The 23,082-nt window shown below is 35.0% G+C and overlaps 1 protein-coding gene across 2 annotated transcripts in view; it reads right to left on the bottom strand.

Moving 5' to 3' along the window:
• Positions 1 to 23,082, bottom strand: part of LOC129239559 (sodium-independent sulfate anion transporter) — a 67,204-nt gene that overhangs the window by 3,312 nt on the left and 40,810 nt on the right. Inside the window, exons 1-6 of one of the 2 annotated variants that reach the window (XM_054875149.1) lie at positions 21,653 to 22,047; positions 18,450 to 18,978; positions 4,939 to 5,186; positions 1,549 to 1,962; positions 1,096 to 1,453; positions 702 to 1,004 (exon numbers count right to left, since the gene is read on the bottom strand). In XM_054875149.1, the coding sequence (XP_054731124.1) occupies positions 702 to 1,004; positions 1,096 to 1,453; positions 1,549 to 1,962; positions 4,939 to 5,186; positions 18,450 to 18,582 (1,456 nt within the window). In that variant the 5' untranslated portion in view covers positions 18,583 to 18,978; positions 21,653 to 22,047. Of the gene's footprint in view, positions 1 to 701; positions 1,005 to 1,095; positions 1,454 to 1,548; positions 1,963 to 4,938; positions 5,187 to 18,449; positions 18,979 to 21,652; positions 22,048 to 23,082 lie in introns of those variants that run through there. The other variant, XM_054875156.1, reaches the window with a different exon arrangement.

Below are 23,082 nucleotides of genomic sequence, written 5' to 3'. Positions count from 1 at the left end.
CTTTTTTGCTATATTTGAAGTTATGTAACTAGATAAGGTACTCTTTTTGTAAAAATGTCAGTATGGTTTCTTTAGTATTTTCTGGTATTTTCTTGTTTATTTTTACAATGAATATAACTCTTAATGTCCTATGTCTCACTAAGGATTGATGACCGGAAGAAACGATTACACCTCTATGGTTTTAATTCGCATTCAATAAATTCAAAGGCTTTTTAAAATGTGTAAAAAGGTTTTCAATCTTAAGAAGAGTTGAGAGAGGGGCATTTAATATTTTTGCATAACCTTAAATGGTGCCAAAAATTAAATTTGCACTTTCAAATTATCAAATGTTATAAGAGTAAAAAAATTTTCATTAGCACTAAAATCTTCTCAGAGTGACCTTTTATAACATTCTTTCTTTAATAATACAGTTTTTTTTAAACCTAAAATTTCGGTAGCTTTAAATTAAAAAAAAAGAAACAAACACGAAACTTCAAAATTTTCGCATTTTCGGTATAAAAAAGCACTAAATTTATTGCGAAGAGCAAATGGTTGGCAATACTGCACAACTCAGCAAACGTGACGTCACGTACGATCTGATGGGCGCAATCTTGTTTCTATCATTCTTGGATAGATAGAGAGAGTGATAGATAGATAGAGAGAGAGAAAGAGAGATAGAGAGAGAGAGAGGGAGATAGATAAAGAAAGAGTGAGAAACTTACTTTTCGCACGCCACATTGGTTTGATTACGCGCACCTCCACCATAAACATAACGGCAGCAATAATAATCGCCGCCAAAGTCGATTTGGGTATAAAGTAGAAATATGGTGTGAAGAAGATTAGCGCCAGTATTACTAAACTGCCAGAGTAGATATTGCTGAGTGGTGTTCTCACGCCACTGGCGTTATTGACTGCGCCACGACTCAACGCACCCGTGCCAGGGAAGCCCTGCACAAAAGAGTTGGCAATATTTGCAACGCCAATGGCGATCAGTTCTTGCGAGGCATCTACTGGTTTACCGTTACCTAGTAAATAAAAGTAAATCGATTCATTGAATTGCATGAAGTTGCTTGAAGAAATTATTTATTTGAAGTCCATATGAATGGCTGCACCTACCAAAAGCTTTAGCAATCGAAATAGTCTCCATCAATGATATGAGCGGCAATACAATAAGACCGGAACCCAAATTTTTCACCATATCAATGAAACCCTCCTCGTGTCCGGATAAGGTTTCATTCGCAGTTAAGTGAAATGGCGGTGGTTGTACAGCGGGCAAGCCGGGGGGAATGTAACCAATAACGCGGAAGGGCGTATTTTCGTTATGGGAATGCAGCACAAAGCCCAAGAAACCGCAAACGATGACGAGTATGGCATTACGCGAGGTGCCTATGAGCCACATCAATTTGTTAAATACATTTTGAGCCTTCGAGCGGAGTGCGGGCTCCTTGGGGCCAAGCTTGAACGATGAAAGGAGCTGTGAGTGATAAAAAATATTTATTAAATTATTTTCTTTAATGGTAAAATTTTGGCCTTTTTTTGAATATGCATCGAATAAATGCACCGACTTACCCTCATCATCAGCAGCACTACAATGCAAGTGATGCCCAGCACTGTGTCTGTGGCACGTGTCTCTTTGATGTTCTCGAAGATATGGGTTGAAATGTCTAAAAATGTTGTACCAGGCGCTGGTATGCCCAGGATGTCTTTCACTTGCGATGCCACAATAATAAGCGAAACCGCTGATGTGAAACCGGACGAGACTGGGCCGGAAACGAAATCCAACAGGAAACCCAAACCAAAAATGCCCATAAACAATTCTACAATGCCACAAAGCAGAGTAAGTAATACTGCCAATTGCCAAGAACCTTTAGCGGTTTGGAAGGTTAGTAACGCCACGATAGCCGATGGGCCGACTGGCACATCTTTGCAGCTGCCGAGGAAAATGTAAATGAAACAACCCAAAAAGGAACCATATAAACCGTACTGCAAGAAAAGGGAGGAAAAATAAATTAAATGAAAAAATATGCTATAAATTAAAAAAACTAATAAATATTTAAAAATTAAATGTCTAAGCGCCGTTAACTGAGCTAACCAATAAAGTAAAAAAAATAAAATATTAATAATTGGCCCACACTTATGTCAGGTATTTGGCCTCGTGGCAGGCGTCTTGATGTTGTTCCACAAATGGAGGGACCTACAGTTTTAAGCCGACTCCGAACGGCTAATGGCTTTTAGGAAGAGCTTTTTCATGGCAGAAATACACCCGGAGGTTTGCTTGCCGAGGGGCGGCCACTATTAGAAACAACTTTTTCTATCATTTTGCTGTTGCACGGAGATTCGCACCTACGCACAGCTGAATAGTAGTCATGCACCAACCCATTCGACTACGGAGCCCGTCAACCAATAAAATTAGTTTAATCAAAAGTGTCTTAAAGTTGCTGACGGCGCGCTTATCGCCGTGGCAGGAAAGTTAGTGGGCGTAAAGGCCAAAGCCAGACTGAGGAACCGATAAATACACGCAGTGTAAAACGATCTCAAGAACTTGGGAATACGTAACTACGAAGCAAAAGCTCAAGATTAACACCTTTGGAGGAGCTTTGTGAAGGAAGCTTTGACGCGCCCAGTGTTGTAATGCTGTGAAAGAAGAAATAATCAAAGGAGTCAATAAACTATTCCTAACTAACTTACAATAATATTTAAATCTGATAGTTCCGAAATAGCAAAGTTGGATTGAAAATACAGTGAACTCTACTCTCTCCTAAGACACTGAAACTTTTTTTCTCTTTTTTTCTCTAGCGTCCGCTTATGACAAAAGCGTTAAAATAATTTGTGACTGATCTTTAATATTTAATCAGTTTTATTTCCAAAACCAGAACAGATATAAACATACAAATTTATAAAATAAACAGAATTTTCTTTAAGATAGAGAAACGCGAGAAATGTAAAAACAAATTTTGTTATGTAAGGTATTAAGGCGTATCTATTAAAGATGGTATCGCTAAATCAGCTGATTTGTTTTTTTTTCTTTCGCCGTGTCCATGTGGATTCATTCTTTGTTTTTTACTTTGCCAATATTTTGCTTTGACAATTAAAAGTACAAAATATTGCTGTTGGTATAGTGCCACACTGGTCTAGTGATGCCCTAGGTCCCACGAGGGATTAAGGACCTGGAGAGCGCCACCACCTTTAATGAATGCGCCTTGCAAGGTTTGCAAATTCATTTAATAAAGTTAGAAATTGTAGCTTGGCGAGCTTTTCCTTTCATTTCAATATCTCGCAGGTGTATTTGAAGATCAGTAAGCAATTGAAGGACTTTGAGGCCACTGTGATATTTGTGATATAAAGAAAGAGCGCTTAGTTTTCTCGCTGCTAAGTAAGCCTCTTTATAAAAAGGTCATCCATCTTATTTTCTAATTCATCTTCAGAAGAGTTGATCAGCGAAAGTTGCCGCTTCAAAATTGATATTTTTTGCTTCCTCATCATTTATGAAGACTTGATTACCTAAATTAAAGCAGTTTCAACGTCAACTTGAATTCATTTATGAGCTAAATTAATAGTGACAGCTCATCCTCTGCGCTATATCCGTCCTATTGTCCGGGGTAGTTTGTTTTCTCAACATCAGCTTTCCCTAAACAATTTTTCACTGTCTGTGCACTTACTTCCTCCCAGGCTTTGTAAATGAAATAAACAACATCTAACAAAATTACCGATTTTGATAACTCCAAGGTAAAGTGTAAGCTGACCGCTTATGAGAGAACTAAAATATCTTTGGTGAGGGAGAACCTTGTCCGCCATCTGTTATGTGAGGATTCTCCGCTCAAAAGAGAAAAATATTTTAAATCCTTAAAGATTTTTGCGGTACTGAAAAAAGTGTCCGCTTAATACTAAAAACAGTGATCGAGGTAAATGCAATCCCCTGTCAGCTGTTACGATCAAACGAATGAGAACCCCATATAAATGAAAAATTCCTTCCTTCCGTATCGTAGTACCGTAGATTTTATTTCACGATGTTTAAAAAATTCCCGTAATACCCTATCAGCTGATTGCTCTCTCACCACACAGTGTTGCAAATCAGTACATTTCGAAATCATTTACAAAATAAACTTAGAAAAATTATAATTTTTGTTAAAATAACTTAAAAACACTGTTGAATAATGTTAATTATAGATAAATGAACTATTTGTATTTGTTGGTTTTTGGCTTTGGTTTATTAAACAATGAAAAATTGTAACTGATAACGCGGATGTGTGAAAAAGTGTGGGACTGCTGTGGGAAGCACGGTAAGGGACTGCGGTAAGGGACTGCGTACGGTGTTCACTGTTTTCAGCATAAGAGATGTTTGCGTTAGGCGAGAGTACACTGTATACCACTTCGCTCTAATAATTTCAAGGCTGGCAATAGGGGTTAGAAGGACCAGCTGCGCTTTATTACTTATTAATTTAACTTCTCATTACTTCGCTTTAAATGTAACTACCGAAATGTGCTCGTCGGAATGCTATGGTGAGTCATCCCTTTAGAGGTTAGTTTAGAAAACGACACTAAAAATGCTTTTTGAATCGAATAATTGTTTGGTTAATTTTGTTTTGGCGCATTTAATTTTTTTTATTAATACACAAGGTGGCGCAAAATAAATCATCCAATTTTATTTTTGAATAACCTTTTTACTAATCACAATCGGCGATGAGTCTGAGTGTGTCCCAACCGCTTCAACCTACCCTAACCTTTTTACTAAATACAAAAAAAAAATGACTTAGAGGAAAGGATATCCTTATTTCGACCTTTATGTGCTCCATTGCTTATCTATTTGTATACTGCAGCTGTCTAGTTCACAAGTGTCAACTTTGATTGACGTACGACGCCATTAGCAAAAATTATAAATCTTCCGATAGGGTGATTCATTTTGCGCCACCTATTAGTACTACTTTTCGAGTATAATTTTATAATTATTTTATAACTTACAGCTGCTGGAAGTCCGGCTACACCAGCATACGCTAACGCCTGCGGTATCACCGTTAAACCCACTGTCAGGCCCGCCACTACATCGCCCACAGCATCTTCGCTGGAATATTTGGGCAACCAGTTGAGTATGGGCAGACGTTTGTAGAGTGTCTTGCGGTTGAAGGTGCGTCTTGTGCGATCCTGCACCCAAGCTTTGGCACAATCCATTGTTTTAATAGGTGGTATCATTTTTTTGCCGTCTTTGGTTACTGTAAAAGTAGAAAAAACGCGGAAGATTAGGTTAGTAAAATTAAAATATTCAAATTAAATTAGGGAATACAGAAAATATTGGAAAAATAAATAAATAAATGCATAAATAATAACAAAAAAATATGAATAAAGATTACGAATCAGATGAACTACAATACATATTTTGAAAAAATAATTTTTTAATTGCTTGTATTCAAAAGCTACACGGAGCTTACAGGCCATTTTTAAAGATTTGCTCATTTGTGATATTAGATTTTTGACACTTACTTACAAAAGGTTGCATTTAGAAGGTGAAGAAAGTGGAAAAAATGAAATCCTTTTTGGTAAAAAATGTAGCAAAAAAGTAAAAAATGGAAACAAATTGCGAACAGTTTAAAAAATATTTTTAATTAATTTTTTGAATATGCATGCGCATATTTAAGTGTACCTATAAATAAATATGTACTCGTATATGGTACAAATAGAAGTTATTGGCGGAAATTGCCAATATTGAAAAAAACATTTTTTCACCTAATCCAATATTATATTTGGTGAGTTAATTCTTAAATTTAAAACCGATCGCGAAGTTTCGTCAATACGAAGCTATTATGTTACCTAAGCTAAATAGGGTCATAATGAATTATTGCTTACACCTTATTTTACTACGCTTTGCCCACGTAAGTTTACGAGTTTTGACCTCCAATTTTGACGATTATTCTTACATCCCTACATTCCTGTTTTGAAAATGGCTTTTTGTCGTTGGCGCTGGCATTCATGTGCTCTGGACACGCAATAAGCGCTTCGCAGCTTTTACCGTTACAAGTTTTGAGTACTACCTCTAATTTTTTAGCAATACTCAAAAAGCTGACACTGGGATTTTCTAAGCCTTCTTTGGACACTTCATCCGCCATGTGAAGGTAGGCTCTTTGGAAGCAAGTTCAATCAACCCTGACTTATAATGAAGATTGCAATGATATCGATCGTGTCGGGGCTATTCAATTATTCTCCCTTAGAAGGTAGCTGCAGGCTAATCACCTACCCTGTCAGAAATCAAAATAGATTAACGAAACCAACGCAAGACTGAGTCTTCCGAGGCCCTATGCTCCCGAGAGGAGTGAAAAAGGACAAAAAAAAATTTTGCTATAAATCAAAGAATTTATACAAACAGTGAGGAATGCGGTAGTGGATATCGATTCCAAAGAAGTAAAACAAAAAAACAAGCGCATAAAGCTTTTTTACTTTTATTATCTATACTAATATTATAAAGAGGAAAACTTTGTTTGTTTGTTTGGTTGTAATGAATAGGCTCAAAAACTACTGGACCGATTTTAAAAACTCTTTCACCATTCGAAAGCTACATCATCCACGAGTAACATGGATTATATTTTATTTTGGAAATAGGGCTCGAGATATAGGTCAAAACGTGGACCCGGGTAACCTTCGGATGTGTATGTACAATATGGTTATCAAATGGAAGCTGTTGGTGAATGCTTTAGTCCGGAGTATTTTTCATGCCGCTCCGTGACTAGGGTCTCGAGATAGAGACCAAAACGTGGACCCTAGAATGTGTTTGTACAATATGGATATCAAATGAAAGCTGTTGATAAGTGCTTTAATACGCGGTAATTTTCATACCTATTGATGACTAGGGTCTCGAAATATATGCAAAAACGTGGACCCGCCGTGTCTTTGCACCGAATTAAACCAAACTTACGCACATTGTTAAGTAAGTATTGAAAATGGGTTTCGTAAAGTTTGGTTGTAATTCGGAGCACTGGCAACGGGTACAGCGTTCTTTTGAGCCAGCCATAATGTCGCTTACTTTTTTAACGCTTGGGGCGGAACTGAACTGTCAAATTGACAGTGTGAGTTACAATGTGTCAATATTTCTTTCTGATTTGGATGCCATAAGGAAAAAACGTAAGTGCTACATGTAAAAATTGTTTGTGAATTTTTTTGGAATGGATTTTGGAACAGTGAATAATTTCTTACGAAATTTGAGAATTTAATGTGAAATCCGAATGAAATTATGTGTTCGTGGAAAAAACAATTTTTTTCGTTTTTTTTTTTGTTTTTGAAAAATATAAATGGATAATGGTTAAAAAAGCTCCAATGCTTAATAAAACATATAAATTGAAACGAAAAATTCATGGATGATCAGGAAAAACGATTGTTTGTTAGTTATTCATATTTATAAAAACTTAATTTTTTCCTAAGTATTTATTTAAGAGGTTAGAGGTAGTCAGAGGCCCAAAAAAATGATGATTTTCAATCATTTTTATTGCTAGTTAATTTAGTTTATTTTCCAAAAATAAAAACATAGCATTTATACATCATGTTTCCACTTGACTTTAGCAAAATTTCAAAAAAAAAAAAAATTAATAATTGTAAAAGTTATCGCTGTTTGTGTGGAGCCCGTTTCATCACAAGTCCTTGGCGATTCATCTAAAATCAATCGGACAAGAGATATTAGTTTTCGAAGCTTTATTTTCAAAATAAACAAAATGGCAGCTTTAGGAAATATTTTTCAGATTTTCTAGAAAAAAAACGACAATTGTTTAAAAAAAAATCAAAATTTTTGAAAAAAAATCCTCCGATCAGGCACCAGTTTTTTATGTTTTTCCAAAGCAGTATACATTTTATTGAAATCTACCAAGCGGTTTTTAAGTTACAATGATCACCAGTTCAAAAAAACATAGTTTTGTGAAAAACGCCTTTAAAGTTTTGCTATCGATTTCCTGAACGCCCGAGCGCCCTTTGCTAATTGTTGAATAACTCGAAAAGTATTTGTCGGATTCACTTCAAATTTTCACACAATATTTTTAGGACATTATTCTTTAAGAAACAAAAAATGCAATTTTTTTTTAATTCTGACTACCTCTAACCCCTTAATAAATAAATTTAGTAATATCAATTCTATAGTATATTGCGGCGTAGATGAGGTTAGGTTAACCCGGCTGGCATTAACCCACGCATAGACCCTTTAGTCCCTAACGATACCAGATGGAGACTGACCTCTATTAAGATTCAAAGTATGGATAAAGGATGTCAACGCTTTTAGCAAGCGCTGGAGGATATTGCGGCGTAGACGTTTCATAATATATTTTTATCGACCACTCTGACCCTTTGCGACAAATGCCCAACTAAAAAATAGTATATTATCACCTGAGTACCCTGTTTTAGAGAATGCAAATAAGTTAATGGAGATATTTTTTATGAGCTATCTGACTTAGGCATCGGAATGCCGTGGGCGTGGATTGATGCCAAGTAGCTATTAACGAACAAATTATTAATAAAAATTTATATGAAATTAGCGTATGCAGCATTTACAGGTTTAGGCCGAGTTTTTCTTAAATTTTGTGAAGGGTGCCAGGTCTCGACTGCCAGACTTGAGTGCGAAATAAATCCTATGAACATTTTTGATGGCATTAATGCACTTGCCGTGGCATTTTTCTGATAATTTCTGATAATTCTCATGCTACGTGCTTGAGGTAAGATTCGAACTCAAGTTCCTGGGCCTAATACCCGAAATGTTAAGCTTAAACACACACGGCATTGGTGGCTGACAATTAAAAACTAAATCGATTAGAAAATCACAAAACTTCTAGTAACAATAAAATTAACCTTAAATTAGCGTGTCAACTATTTAGAAATTTCGCAAACAAATATGTAAAGAATTTGTGAATTTCCGTGCACGGTTACATTTATGTATGTGTGGGTAAGTACAATTATAGGAGTATAATAATGCTCGATTATTTCTTACACACATACATATGTACATATATACCCACTATGCATAAATATGTTTGTGTGTGAAAATAACTGCTGTGCACCGCAGTGGAAAAGCGTTTACCCAGCGCAAGTGAAATTTTCTAACAAAAACATTCAAATGAAAATAGTCGCTGATCAGTTCATGAGTCATTACACGGGCATGCGAACTATTCGAACGGCTTTTGTTATGCGCATGTATTTTTTTTTCGTCTGATCATTATAGTTTTCATTGTCAAGGGTTTATGTAGAATACAGCTATATTGTAGGAAAATTCATAGTAGTATTTCTAGTGAATTTTGATGCTTGACTAGCACGCATTCTCTCTTTTTATAGGTATAAGAAGAAACAGCTGAATAAGAATGAACGATGAAAAGCGACGAAGCTCTGGAGAGCATAAATTTTCCCCAACTGTAATCGTTTTTCAATATTTTGGACTGGTACGGAATTTGTTTTATAAATTCTATATTTCTATATATACTAAAAGGCACGTCATCTTAATCTAGTCAATGGAAGTATTGAATAACTTTGGCAATGCTCAATGGATTTTGAAAAGCTACAATATTATTTTTATTATTATTATTATTGAATTTATAAAGCTATTGTTTTTATTAAGCTCATTTGCTTGCAATTTATCTTCGCTAGTTTCCAACAACAATATCGTTTAAGTGGCTGCCGTTATCAGTAACATAAACGCGAGTTCGTTTTTGGCATTTCCAACCCATTTGCTAGCGCCTCGGCAACACGTTGGTATTTCGGCTCAAGTCTTCTCTTATCTATCGACGGTTAAAGGGGAAATAAAAAAAACACAGCAACCCGCTATCAAATGAGATTATTCTTGCACCCAAATACTTTGGCATCATGTCGAATGAGAGAAGGCAGTCGTCATAAGAGGCTTAATAGAAAACCCCGCTCGAATTACTCTATTGAGCTTTTATTTTTGTTGGCGTTCGCATCACTGCATGCAGCTGCACAAGTTAATCATAAAAAAATTAATGATATAAAGAATTAATGATAAGTTAATCATAAAAATAAATTAATATTGTTCTAGAATAAGTTTTCAAATATTGTAAATGTTAATTAAACGCAGCAATAAATAATGGAGTCAATAAAAAAAAAATTAATATTCTCTTTGATCTTTTATATCCCCTTCGGATTGTTAACACAAACTTTACTCTTGAAAAAATACTCCTTGCAGGGTATACCTAATACACGTGTATAAATACATACATACATAGACTCATATTTACTGTTTATTTGTATATGCACACGCACGAAATTGTTTTTCATGTCAATTATTATCATTTCAATTTTTTCTTGTTGGTGTTCAACCATTTTCCGCCCGGTAATTGTGTGGGTGTGTAAGTAGTAATTGTAGACTGAAGTTTTGTTTTCGGTTGCACTTGAATGAATATTTTTAGCGATGTATGTATGTAAGTACATATGTATTTTATTGTTCTTTATTTGATTTCTAGTAAAAATGTAAGATTTTCACTTCTTACTGAAAATGTTGCCCAATTAGTACGATTTATTGCAAAATTACAGGTGAAGATAAAAGCGGAAAAATAATTTGAGTTGACGGTAAGAAAATTTTTAAATAAATATGTATGTGCAAAATAAAAAATAAAAATAATGGATCTCTTTTTCCCCCACACTAATATAACCAATCCGAATCTATTCAGGCTGCTGCAAGAAGCAACAACAAAGAAGCAGGACACTTTGACAATCAAGACACACACACACACGCAAAATCAGCTGCTCAAGTGTCATCTAGTGATTCCTCGATACCTGTACTTGCAAGCAAATACTCGATACTTTTTCCTCGCAGCAAGCGGGGTATTTTCTGCATGTGCAAATCATTTTTTTATTTTATTTGGCAACGTTATAACTATCATTCATTCCATCACGTCATAGCAGGCCATGTATATTTCAATTTGCACGTCACTGCATTTTTTTGTGCAGCTTCTGCATGTAATTGATTTTGAAAAGTTGAGATTTTGCAATGTTTCCAATAATTTCCGCTTGAATAACTTCGAAAAAGTTGTCTCTAATCCGATTAAGAATCTGACTGTGACGAAATACAAGCGTATGACTTTGGGAAATCATCACAACAAATTTTTGCTAGGCAACTACAAGAGGATTAATAGGAATATTGATGAAGTGGATGGAAATAAAATTTTCTTTTCGTCTTTTTATAAAATTTCACGTGCCTTCTACGAAGGCGCCTTCCACGAAGGCAGGATATACATATAATTGTACAGAAAAGGAACTGCCTCTCAGGCAAATATAATATTTTCAGGAAAATGCTCTTTTGCACCTTTGTTTATGAACCAAAGTAATCTTTACGGCGGCCGCCGTAGCCGAATGGATTGGTGCGTGGCTACTATTCGGAATTGGGAAATGAAGAAAAAGTTTTATCTAATAGCGTTCGCTCTCGGCAGGCAATGGCTTATCTCCCAGTATACTTCTGCCATGAAAAAGCTTCACATAAACATCATTTGCCGTTCGGAGTCGGCTTAAAACAACTGTATAATCTTCCATTTGTGGAACTACATCAAGACGCACGCCAAAAATAGGAGGAGGAGCTCGACCAAACACCTAGCAGAAGTGTTCGCGCCAATTATTTATTTATTGTTTTTTAAGATTTCTATCACTCAAAACCAGTTTTTTTAATATTATAAAAAAGTTGTTCGAAAACATAATTGGATGAATTGGAATTTTGCCCCACCGTGCCTTAAAATCTTTGGGAAGCGTACAGATAATGAGAAGTGTGCAACTATCAGAATCTTTAATAAAGAAATTTGGAAATACAGAATTTTGTAGTACATCAGATGCATCAAGTACATCAGATGCATCAAGTAGAATCATCTTGGCATTACAGTCCGTGGTGGACCATTGCCTCCTCTACAATACGTCTTCATTCTTGTCGACAGCCCGCTTCCGCTCTATTTTGTGAGATTTTTATCTTTTCTATATCGTCTTCTACATCTGGCAATCATCGTTGTTGTTGTTTTAACAGTAATAGAAGTTTTGCTGTTAAAACTTGCAACCATCGTCGCCTTGGCCGGCCTCTCCTTCTTGCTCCTTGAGGGTTTGCTTCAAATACCTTTTTGGTCGTTCTTGCGCTGCTCATTCTTAAAACGTGTCCATACCACCGTAATCTTTGAGACTTTATAAACCACGCTACATTTCCTCCCGCGATTAAAACACTGAACTCGTGGTTATACCGTTCCCGGTATGTACCGTCTTGTAATCGTATAGGGCCGAATATTCTTCTAAGAATATTTGTTTCAAATCGCATCAGAAAATTCACGTCAACTTTAAGGATCCATATTTCACAGGGGTGATGAGAAATGGTCTTATCAAAGTTTTTTACATCTGCAACTTTTGTTCCTTTGATATTAATGAAAACTTCATAAGTTTGATATGGCCAAAGTATGCTCAGTTCGATGCCTGAATACGGTGTTACATTGATAAAGATGGATTCTTTTTTATGCTGAGTGCTACACCTAAGTATTTAAACTCTTGCATGAGCTCAAAAATATAAATTCCGATTCTTAATTGACTATCATGGACCGATCAAAGGATCGTGTCATGTATTTCGTCTTTTCTTCATTTCTATTGAGGCCCGCTGGCCTTGTAGCTTGCACTAAGCGCAAGAAGAATACAGAGTTTTTAATACAGAGTAGAATAACATAAAAGTTTCCTACTAAACCCAAAAGAATCTTCCACATAATGCTACCGTAGTTCCGCGGCAGAGAAAAATCTAGGAGCAGAAGCGAAGGGATTGTTTTAATGCCACATCACGCGATGCAGCAGACAACGGTCGCTGTAGGTTAGGTTAGGTTAGCTTGACCTGGCTGGCTGAAAGCCATTACATAGACCTATTGGTCCTTACTGGTACCAGATGGAGCTTGACCCTTACGTTTCCTTGTTGTAGGCTTCTTGCAATAAGCCTGCATCTTTTGCGAATCTAAGTAAGCTCTAACCCCGAGAGACATTCTAACCTCTCATATTGTAGAGCTCCTAAACATTTCATTCGGGTTCTAGCTAATGCAGGGCAAGAACATAGAAGGTGTTCAAAAGCTTCCCTGTCTTGTAGTTCATTGCAAAATTTGTAGCTATCGTTTTTTTTACAATTCCTCACTTGTATGCGTGTGCCGCTTACAAATTGTGGCCTGTCAGTACACCTACGATAGTTCTGCTTTCCTTTCTAGGCAGGGCTAATACGAATTTGGCATATTTGTCTGCATTCTGTGTACACATGATTTTCGCGGTTTTACAAGTGGTCTATCAGTGTTTTCATGTCCGCAGCGATGCCATTGTATACCGTATTTAAAGATTTCAGTACGTTGTTTTCTGGTTCAAATTGTCTGTAACAGCACTTTTGGCAATCTCATCTAGAATTTCGTTTCCTGCAATGCCCTTATGCCCGGGTACCCAATAGATGTGTAACGGTCGCTGTAAGTGCGAAGGGATTTTAAACCTACCTCACTGGCACAAACAAAAAAAAAAAAACCTAGAATTATATGTTTCGTTCAAAGAACTATTTTTTCGCTAAAATTCAATTTTGTAAATAAAATTTACGTTTTATCAACTGATTTATCAATGAAAATATGTGTAAGTACAAAAACTGAATTCGAATTATTTCTAAATGAAACTTTTTTTTGCGAACTAATCACCAATCCACCACATTTTTTCAAGCCTTACGCTGTCTTTTGTACTTTCTACCAAATAAAAAAAATATAAATACGCACACTGGTTTGAGTTGTAATTAGAGTAATTAATTGCTGTGAAATAAAAAAACAATAAAAGCTGGCTGCTTCCGGTAATTGAATCTCGAATAAACAACGCAGCATTGAGTTTTTAATACGAGTACTTTTATAGTTCTTCTCGAAACGCATATGTATGTATTTTATTTCGTAAATTGCTATATGGAATAATGAAACAGAAGTTTAATAAGTTTTCTGGTGAACTGATTACTAAACACAGCCACGAGTTTGGAGAGCTGCTTCAAGTGTGAACTTAGCGAAAGTTTTCTTATTTTGTTTAACCAATGAAATTTATTTCAGTCATCAACGAAATACGTTGACAACTATTAGCGCTCGCTGAAGAAATAGGTGCAAATATTCTTATGCAAACAAGAAGATGCACACAAACATAAGCGTGTACATATATCAATATTTGTGTGTACATATGTATGCAAGTGTGTACTTTCGCATATTTATTGTACGACTTAACGCCACTCAATGACAATTGCACGCTAATTCTCAGCACAAATATATGTATGTACTTTTGTCGAGACAGCAGAGACAAGTTCAATTACAACGTGAATTGACGTTGGCTGCTTTTCAGCTGGCAGCAGTATTGGCGTGTGAATCGGAATTGAATTAAATTGCATCTCAAATAGTAAGAAAGTTGAAAAAAATATATAATACATATACATATGTATGTATGGTATGTATAAAAAATACTAACAAAACTTAGCAACGTGCTCGCGCGAATTCGCCTACATATCTACATGCATAAAGATACAAAAGTAAAGCAATAATTGTTATATCTGTGTACGTATGTATGTATGTATACAGTGCAATCGCAATAACTCGTAGCCTATGCTTGAAGTATAGTGTTAAGTTCGCGTTTCACGTGAAATGCCTGTCAAAATCCATACAAATTGCATTGCTGTGAAATATGCGTGAAATTTCCTAGGTATCTCCGGCAAAGTAGTACTCAGTTCCCACCGGAAAATGATGGCAGTAACATTTTTTCACACCTATTTAAAATGCACGTGTCATTTAAAATTGACAGTTCGTGAGTGGAGTGCCTCAGTTCAAATACTGCGAAGGCATGTCATTTCTGAGCGAAACCTCCTCGCAGCGAAGTGTGCAAGTAAATCTTCGTTATATTTTTTGTGCCAATATATATATGCATATGTGTGTTAATTTGTTTAAAAACACTTTTTTTACCAAAAATTTGGCAATTGCTTATGGCGCGATGCACATAAATTTGGCGTTTCTTCTCATTTGACAATCAATGTTGCTAGCAACATTTTACTGCAAATGTGGCTGGCAACATTTCACAACTGTGAAGTTAGTACCAGCCTTTAATAATACGTTCACATATAAGTAGATGATCTACTTTTTCGTGCTTAACTCCCAATCCGTAATTAAAAAGCGAGATTTCCCATATAAAATTTCTCTCCCAAAATTTGAGATTATAAAATAATCCTAGATAATATCCATACTTTAAGGCAATGTAATTTGTATGGATTTTGAAAGCCATTTGCGTTTTTGAAAATCTCAATTAATTATACCAATTCGTTAGTCCAGTGAAAAAATTGCGTTAATTTGCAAAATTTCCATAAAAAGTAGAAATTACCGCCATTGATATTGAAGCGAAAAACCTGATGGGGCTAAATAATTTGCTATTTCTCTATCAATATTTACTTTAATTCTAGTTATTATCATTGCCAAAAAATAATCAGTGGCGCCTGGTGGCACCTGGTGGCACCTGCAATTGATTAAAACTGAAAGAGACGCTATTAAGCAACACGTTGATACTAGTTTCTGACCGTAGGTAAATGTAGCTCAACTTGCAGATCCAAGAATATGAAGGAATATGATTTTTTTTTTTCGTAAAATTAATTATAAATAGATAATCAAATGCTTCACAGCCTTTGTTCTTCCGGATAAAATATATAAAAATATCGTACCCTAAATGAAAAATAAAAAATTGGAAGTCGGCTCAAGCAAAAGGAAAAAAAACCACCTTGGGCTTTGAAGTTTTTTCTTGGTCAATTCAATACTATAAAAAAAGTATACTTTTGACATATCTATAAAAAAAAACTGTAAGTCGGAGTTTAGTAATTCTTTTTGATTTTATTGTTGGTTCTATTCTGGAATTTAGAAATACCATTAAACATTGCGTAGGTGATATGTTGCAAATTTGACTTTTTTCCGCTAAATCCCCAGTGTGCGTCGTGAAAAAGTTTCCTATATTTCGTAAATTTCATATTTTGATTTCGCTAAACCGAAATCTCGCTAATTCGAAAACCTCATTAAATCGTAAAATATGATTGGTCCCTTGCGATTGCGAATTAACGGGATTCCACTGTAACTATCTTACATTAGGTGTGCTCTTATTTATTTTGAACTTGTATATTTAGTCAACATGGAAGTATTTATGTTGGAGAAATAATTGAAACATGTCAACCCTAAAGTTGAGCGAAAAGCGTCAGGGTTCATAGAAATGAAGGCGAGTGAGTTTAGTCGCGAACGGAAGATGAAAGACTTTGCCGTGTAACTTCAATTATTCCCATTATAATTTATTTTAAAATACTTCCTAATTCAGTTAAATATATAAATACTTCCATTTCTAAGTAAACCCGTTATTGAACAATTTTATTAAAAAAATAAATAAGTAATTGGTGTTTGGCCGAGTTCCTCCTGTTTGTGGCGTACGTCTTGATGTTGTTCCACAAATGGAAGAACCTACAGTTTTAAACTGATTTTTTATGAAAACTTTTTCATGGCAAAAATACACTCGGAGGTTCACCATTGCCTGCCGAGGGGCGACAGCTACTAGAAAAAACGTTTTCTTCATTTTGGTGTTTCACAGATATTCGAACCTACGAACTTCAAATTCTGAATGTAGTCACTCACCAACTCATTCGGTTACGGCGGCCGCCGCTTAGCAGCAATTGTTGATGGTAAATTTTCTTTCGCCATACATAATAAATTTATTATTTCTAAGTCGTATGCAATAATGTGGGCTTTCGGCACGATTCTGAACTCTCAGACCCTTCGGTAGTATTGGAGTTGATGTAAAGACTTCAAAAGAAGTTTCAAAACAAAACACAAAAAAATAAAAATAAAATTGGGCGAGTTGAGCGCCGCTCTCCCTTGACTAGAGTTTGATTTTATATGAAGCATATATTTTTCTGTTTTCATTGGTTTTAATTTATATAGAAGCCAGTACTTTACACCATGTTTTCGGATGGAAATTGAGAATAGGAAATTACATAGGTGAATTAGCTGAAAAATGGAAGAGCGCTCTTTAGCTTCTAAAAAAAAAGTATAAATAAAACTAAAAAAATGCAAATAAAGCGAAATAATTTTGTGTATAAGTCATCCGTTCATAATTTTAAAATGCAAACTGAAAATATGACAGCAACCCTAATAGCCACATTTTTCGGTATTTCTGTGTGCGTGTGTTTAGGGAAAGCAGTTAAAATATTTGCAATTTGACACATTAATTCGCGTGCTGTGGAATCGTATGCCTGTAGCGACATACCAACAAATACATATACATATGTATGCATGCAAATGCGTGTGTAAGTTAAGTGTCGGTTTGTATGACAGCTGAATTGAAAATAAGGCATAATCGGAACTCGTTAAATCCAATATTTACCTTTGTCACATCGAACGTACAGATGGTTGGACAGGCCTTTGACAGTGATTTCAAACACAAATATGCATGATTGTATGCGTGTATGTATGTATGTGCATATGTATGTATGTATGTGCTCATGATTGTTGCAAATCTTACTTTTTATGTAAGTACAAATGTCTGCTGAGCTAATTCATGAGGTGAATGGCATATATAAGCATTTCTAAACACTAATTTGTTTTTATTGTATTGTGTGATAAAAAAAAAATTTAGTTTCGTAAATTATCATCTGATGTACCCGTAAAAATAATTACAAAAACAAATGTAAAGTTAAAAAAATTATGTGGAGACTATTGTTGCTCTGCTATAAAGAGAACGAGTATTTGAAAGGAGCGTTGAAATTTGAGGGAGAAACATTTCCAATAAATGTATTCTACAGCTAAGTAATTAGGACACGCATTCAAAAAAGAATATTATCAGCGCAATTCATTCAGTTGAACTCTATAATTTGTTAATTCAATTATGCACTCAAAAATATATAAGTATATATGTATGTATGTATGTATATGAAAATATATAAATGTAACCATGCCATTTTTTAAGCCTACACTAATTGAGTACATTTACTTTCTGAGCATGTCCGTTCGTGTCAAAACGAACGTTACAAGTACAAGTATATACAAGAATTGCTGGGAACTGTAAATTTTTATTCACAAACACGAAAAACAAAACAACTAGGACAGTAAATCAAGCAGTGATTGCTGAGTGAAAAATTAATAATTTCCAAAATTTAAATGGTTAATTTAAACTTTAGCAAAAATTAAAAAAAATCCAGTATTAACATTTAACAAGCAACTAACATTCCCATGGTAGCCGGTTCTACGTTACCGGAATGACTCGGGTTTTTCCCGACCAAGGGCTGCCGCCTCAGTTAACTAAACCTGTCTACTCAACAGTATATACCCTACACTCACGGGGCTTGTATTACTGCTACAACAACAACAAACAACTGATTTCATCATGTTCTACTCACATATAAAATGAATAGTTTTCAAAATTGGACCATTGAAAAATGAATCCAGTAATAGCAACTAACCAACAAGTAATTTCATCATCGTTCTACTCACATATAAATTCATTTGATCCCTGCGAACCGCCACTACTGCCATTCGGTTCTGTGCCGTTCGTTGTTATGCTGATCGAAGAACACTTGAAACCATCGTTGACGTAAACATGATCCAACGCTGGATTTGTCTTCATTTTGTATGCGGCACTGTTACTCCAATCACTCGAACTAACCAACTGACTGACTGACTACCTGTCTCACTTGTCACTTTGCAATGCAGTTGACGCGTTGGGAAAGTATTCGCCTTGTTGGCGTGGAATTCTCGCGCAGATACACTCACACACACCTCAGTACGTTCTCAGCGTAGGTGTTTTTCGTAAAGTTTTGCTTGTGACTTCCTTTTGTTTTTTAGCTTTGTTGTTTCTCTGCTCGTATTTCAAAGAGAGATCAAATTGCAGGAAAGTATTTGTGTAATTTGCTTTAATAACTCTTATTGTACTTGGTGTTTTTGTTTTTTGTTTTTATTCAGAGATACACTTCTGCGAGTTTGCGGTTCCTTCTTCCTTTTGCGTTTTTAGCTTGGAATTTTGCTGGAATTGACGAAATATGAGATTTGATTAATGAAGACGTTTTCATTTTGTTGTTATGCTATTTTGGTTAATGACTACTTGAATTTGCTCTTGGCATTGTATTTATTGTTGTATGAATTCTTTTCATTTTTGGTTTCTGCGTGTTTAGTAATTCAACTGTAAATATATGTTTGCGTGTATGTATTAATCTTTTTGCGCAGCTTTTTAAACAACACTGACATGCATACACTCTTTTGAAGGTAGATATGTTCATATGTATGTACGAACATACATGCATTTACGTACATATATTTATTAGAGATTTTTGTGCGAATTCGTTTGATATACTTAAATTATATAATACACTCACTTTACGTACTTCAATTATGAAAGTGTATTAACTTTCGCTCGAGTATGGAAATTATGCAAACGCAATTTACATACATACATACATACATATATTTCATAAGAGAGTGTAAACGAAGCAAACAGGTAAAAGTTTTCCCGCGACACTTGACAACCAGCCGGTTATCTAACTAAATTTAGAATGTTTGGATATTTTTACCCAGTGGTCGACAACCAAAATTATTGAAGCCATTATTTTTAATTAAATTAATGATTTGCGATTGGAATGACATTTGCCAGTGAGAGTGTTCGATTGGAATTTATTACGGATCATCTAATGCGGCAATAACGAGATTAAAATTATAAATATTTTATTTGAATAATTGAAATTTAACACTTTGGAAAATTCTCTTTTTTATAGACCCCTTAAAAAATGCATCAAATTCCACTTCAATTTTTACTCCACTACCGATGAAATTCAAAATTTCATATACATACATATAACCATGTACATATGTATGCATGTAAAGAGCCGGTGGCTACTATCCGCTTTTATTAATTGCTAAATGCCTTTTTTCCAATAAGCACTGAAATATGAAACATTTTGCATTTATTGAAATAACCGTTATATGGGAGGTAAGGCAAAATTCAGTTCGTTCATGGTATTAAAGGCCGCTCACGTTTTCTAAAAATATGCATATTATGCTCCAAATTTTTTTGCATAAAAATATATCTGTATACATACATATATTTATGTGCATATATTTTTTGAAATATCATTTGTGAAACTTTAAGCGATTTCACTGCATATTCGAGTTTTAAGAGGCGCTCAACTAAGTCTGCCATTTTCTTGGTAGAAGATTTTTGTTATATGGAACTGCAAAGCTCGAAAAAAAACAAATGAAAAAAAGTCTACTTTCAAAAATTAAAAAAATTTTATAATTACGATTTTATTGTGCATTTGGGTGGTGAAACTCTATAATCAAGTTTGCCACATTCTCGATGCAAGTGTATGCATTTAATTTTTAGCGCTCACAGACCTCACATCTTAGGGAACAATGAAAAAAAAAAATAGATAAAAAAGGTACTACTTGAAAATTTTTTTGAATTTCGCAATGAAAAAATAAAAAAATAAATAAAAATTGTTTGCAACGAAAAAATTAAGTAAAAGAGGTACTACGTAAAATTTTTTGTCAATTTTTTCCATATCAACATACATGGGTGCAAAAAAAAAAAGTTTAACGGAAATAAATAGAAAAAAAAGAATTTTTTTATTTCAAAATAAAAAAAAAATTAAAAAAATTTAGATGAAAGAAATATAGCATGATTGGCACAAGTGATATAAAATAGTTATTAGGAATGCATCGAAAAATAAACATAACCATAGGAATTCCTGCAGTAGTAATTCAAGGATTCTGTAGTAAAACTAATCGAGCGTCGACAGTCGGTTCCATGTACATACGTCGCCGGAACGACCCGGATTTAAATCCGGCCAAGGACTGTCACTTCAAAATATTTCCACAAAAATTTATAGAAATGTTTTATTTTGTTAAAACAACAATAAATTGCGAAATTTATGAAATTTTGTTATAAATTTCTTTTTTTTGTTATGAATTTCTAAGAAGCATTCACATTTTTGAAACTTGAAATATTCAAAGTAAATATCCCATTGCAGGATACTGCATTTAACAGCTGCCGTCGTAGCCGAATGGTTTGGTGCGTGCGGAAGTGCAGAGTTTCGAGTCTCCGTGCATGAACCACCAAATGGTAGCAAAAGTTTTTCCAATAGCAGTCGCGCCTCGGCGGGCAGTGTATTTCTGCCATGAAAAATTTCCTCACAAAAAACCAATAACAATATGAAGATGCACACCACAAATGGAAGCGTTTTTCTAATATTATCGATGCTCGAAAAATAAAAAAAATAAATCATCTGCCTATGGGAGATACCTTTAAACTGTAAGTCCATTTGTGGGACAACAACTAGTGCATACACAAGAAAGCGCAGGAGAAGCTAAGCCTACTCATCTTTCAAGGTTGCATGCGTTAGTCTATTTAATGCAACAGCAACAGCAAACACGAACACACAGGCCACTCTATGGCATATAGCATACACATAAGCTGCATACTTTAGAAAATTAAATTTCCATTCAACATTAGTTTCAAGGAGTTCATTTCATTTCCTTCGAAGTTAAATGCCAATGGCTTTAATCTATTTCATAATATTAATTTGTTAGTATTTTCAAATACCACCACTTAATTGAGGCTTGAAAACATATAAATGTATAATTCAAAAAATTATTTTTTCACACCCAACAGACATACATACAAACAAATGTTTAAGAATGCTTACATTTTTTGCTTGAATAACTTCGCAATTCAATCTAATTAAAGCATGCGAAATTTCCTTGCGCTTTTTTTTTATATTCGTTTATAGTATTTGTTGGCACTTTTTCACAACAAAAACAAATTGCCGCACTTATTTGAAAGGTTATTTGAACGCTTAAAGCACCCAGCTGAAGCAGCCACTAAGTGCTCGCCCAAAGCGCTCCAAAACCGTTTGTTCACTTTTATGAATTTTAAATTCGTTTAACCGTAACGTTGTTAATTCAATTTATTCATTTAATTTAACTGGTATATACAGTTTGTTTTGTATTTCTTTATAATAACATTGACCGTTATTTGCTTCACGATTTTACTTAGTTGTCAGTTATATTTCAACGCGTCGACGTTTCAAACTAAACTGTTTTCGAACTTGGCTCGAATCGTGTCTTTATAAAAATCGACGAGATTTTGCTTGCCTCGTCAACGAGTCGAAGTCATTGTCGACCGTTTGTCGGTGCTCGTCGTCAGTTAGCCCAGTTCAGCTCAGGCGAGATAGTAGATCGATTGGTGTGCTCTTTGTGCTCTTGTTATTTAGAATTTGTGCTCTCACTTTTTTGTCGTTGCACTCACTTTTGCTGGCTTTGTGTTTTTTCCTCATTTAACGCTAACTGCTGTGCAGTTTGTTATTTGTTTATGTCGGCGTTGTATTTGGCCTCGGGAGACGATCCAGCATGCTTGACTGAGCTTTGTGTGTGTTAGTGCAGTCGGGTGTCGTCGTGTCACACATACTTGTTGTCGGCTTTTGAATGATGAAAATCAAAAATTTTAGATATTAGCGTCAATCAGCCGACACGCACACATATAAAGTTCTTGTCAAACAATGCTTGACCGTCACCCGAGGCCATTTTGCTATGTTTGCTAAAATGTTTTTGACGCACTGTTCTAACCGCATTGTTTTACTATGTTTTTGTTGCAATGGTTTTTTTGTTGGTACGCTCTACATATGTATGCCTTTAATACTGAACTGTAGCGTTAACCAGACATCGCGACGCATTGCACACGTTTTTCATTTTGAAAAATTCCATTCCATGCCACCTTTACTTGTATGAGTATGTATTACCGGAGTCGGTTAACTTTTTTATTGTTTTTGGCATGTTTGCGCTCAGCAGCATTACTCACTATATATGTTAGTATAACTGCTATATTCACTCACTATTAAGTGCCTCTCATATTGTTGGTATTTTCCCCGAATTACCTGCAATGCGCTTATGTACGATTGTCATTTCACCGCTCAAATCACTCTCTGTTTATGTTTGCCTTAAGTTCAACTTGTCCATACCTCTCTTATCTTTTGTTTGCATAGAAATCTGTTGATTATGTACGAATTGCATGGGCTCTGCAGCACCTGGCTATTGGCCACTCATTCGACTCTGAGTTAATCGCGTGTATTCGCTCACC

Source organism: Anastrepha obliqua, chromosome 1 (assembly GCF_027943255.1).
Source record: "Anastrepha obliqua isolate idAnaObli1 chromosome 1, idAnaObli1_1.0, whole genome shotgun sequence".
Lineage (NCBI taxonomy): Eukaryota > Metazoa > Arthropoda > Insecta > Diptera > Tephritidae > Anastrepha > Anastrepha obliqua.
This window is presented reverse-complemented; position numbering and strand designations above follow the sequence as displayed.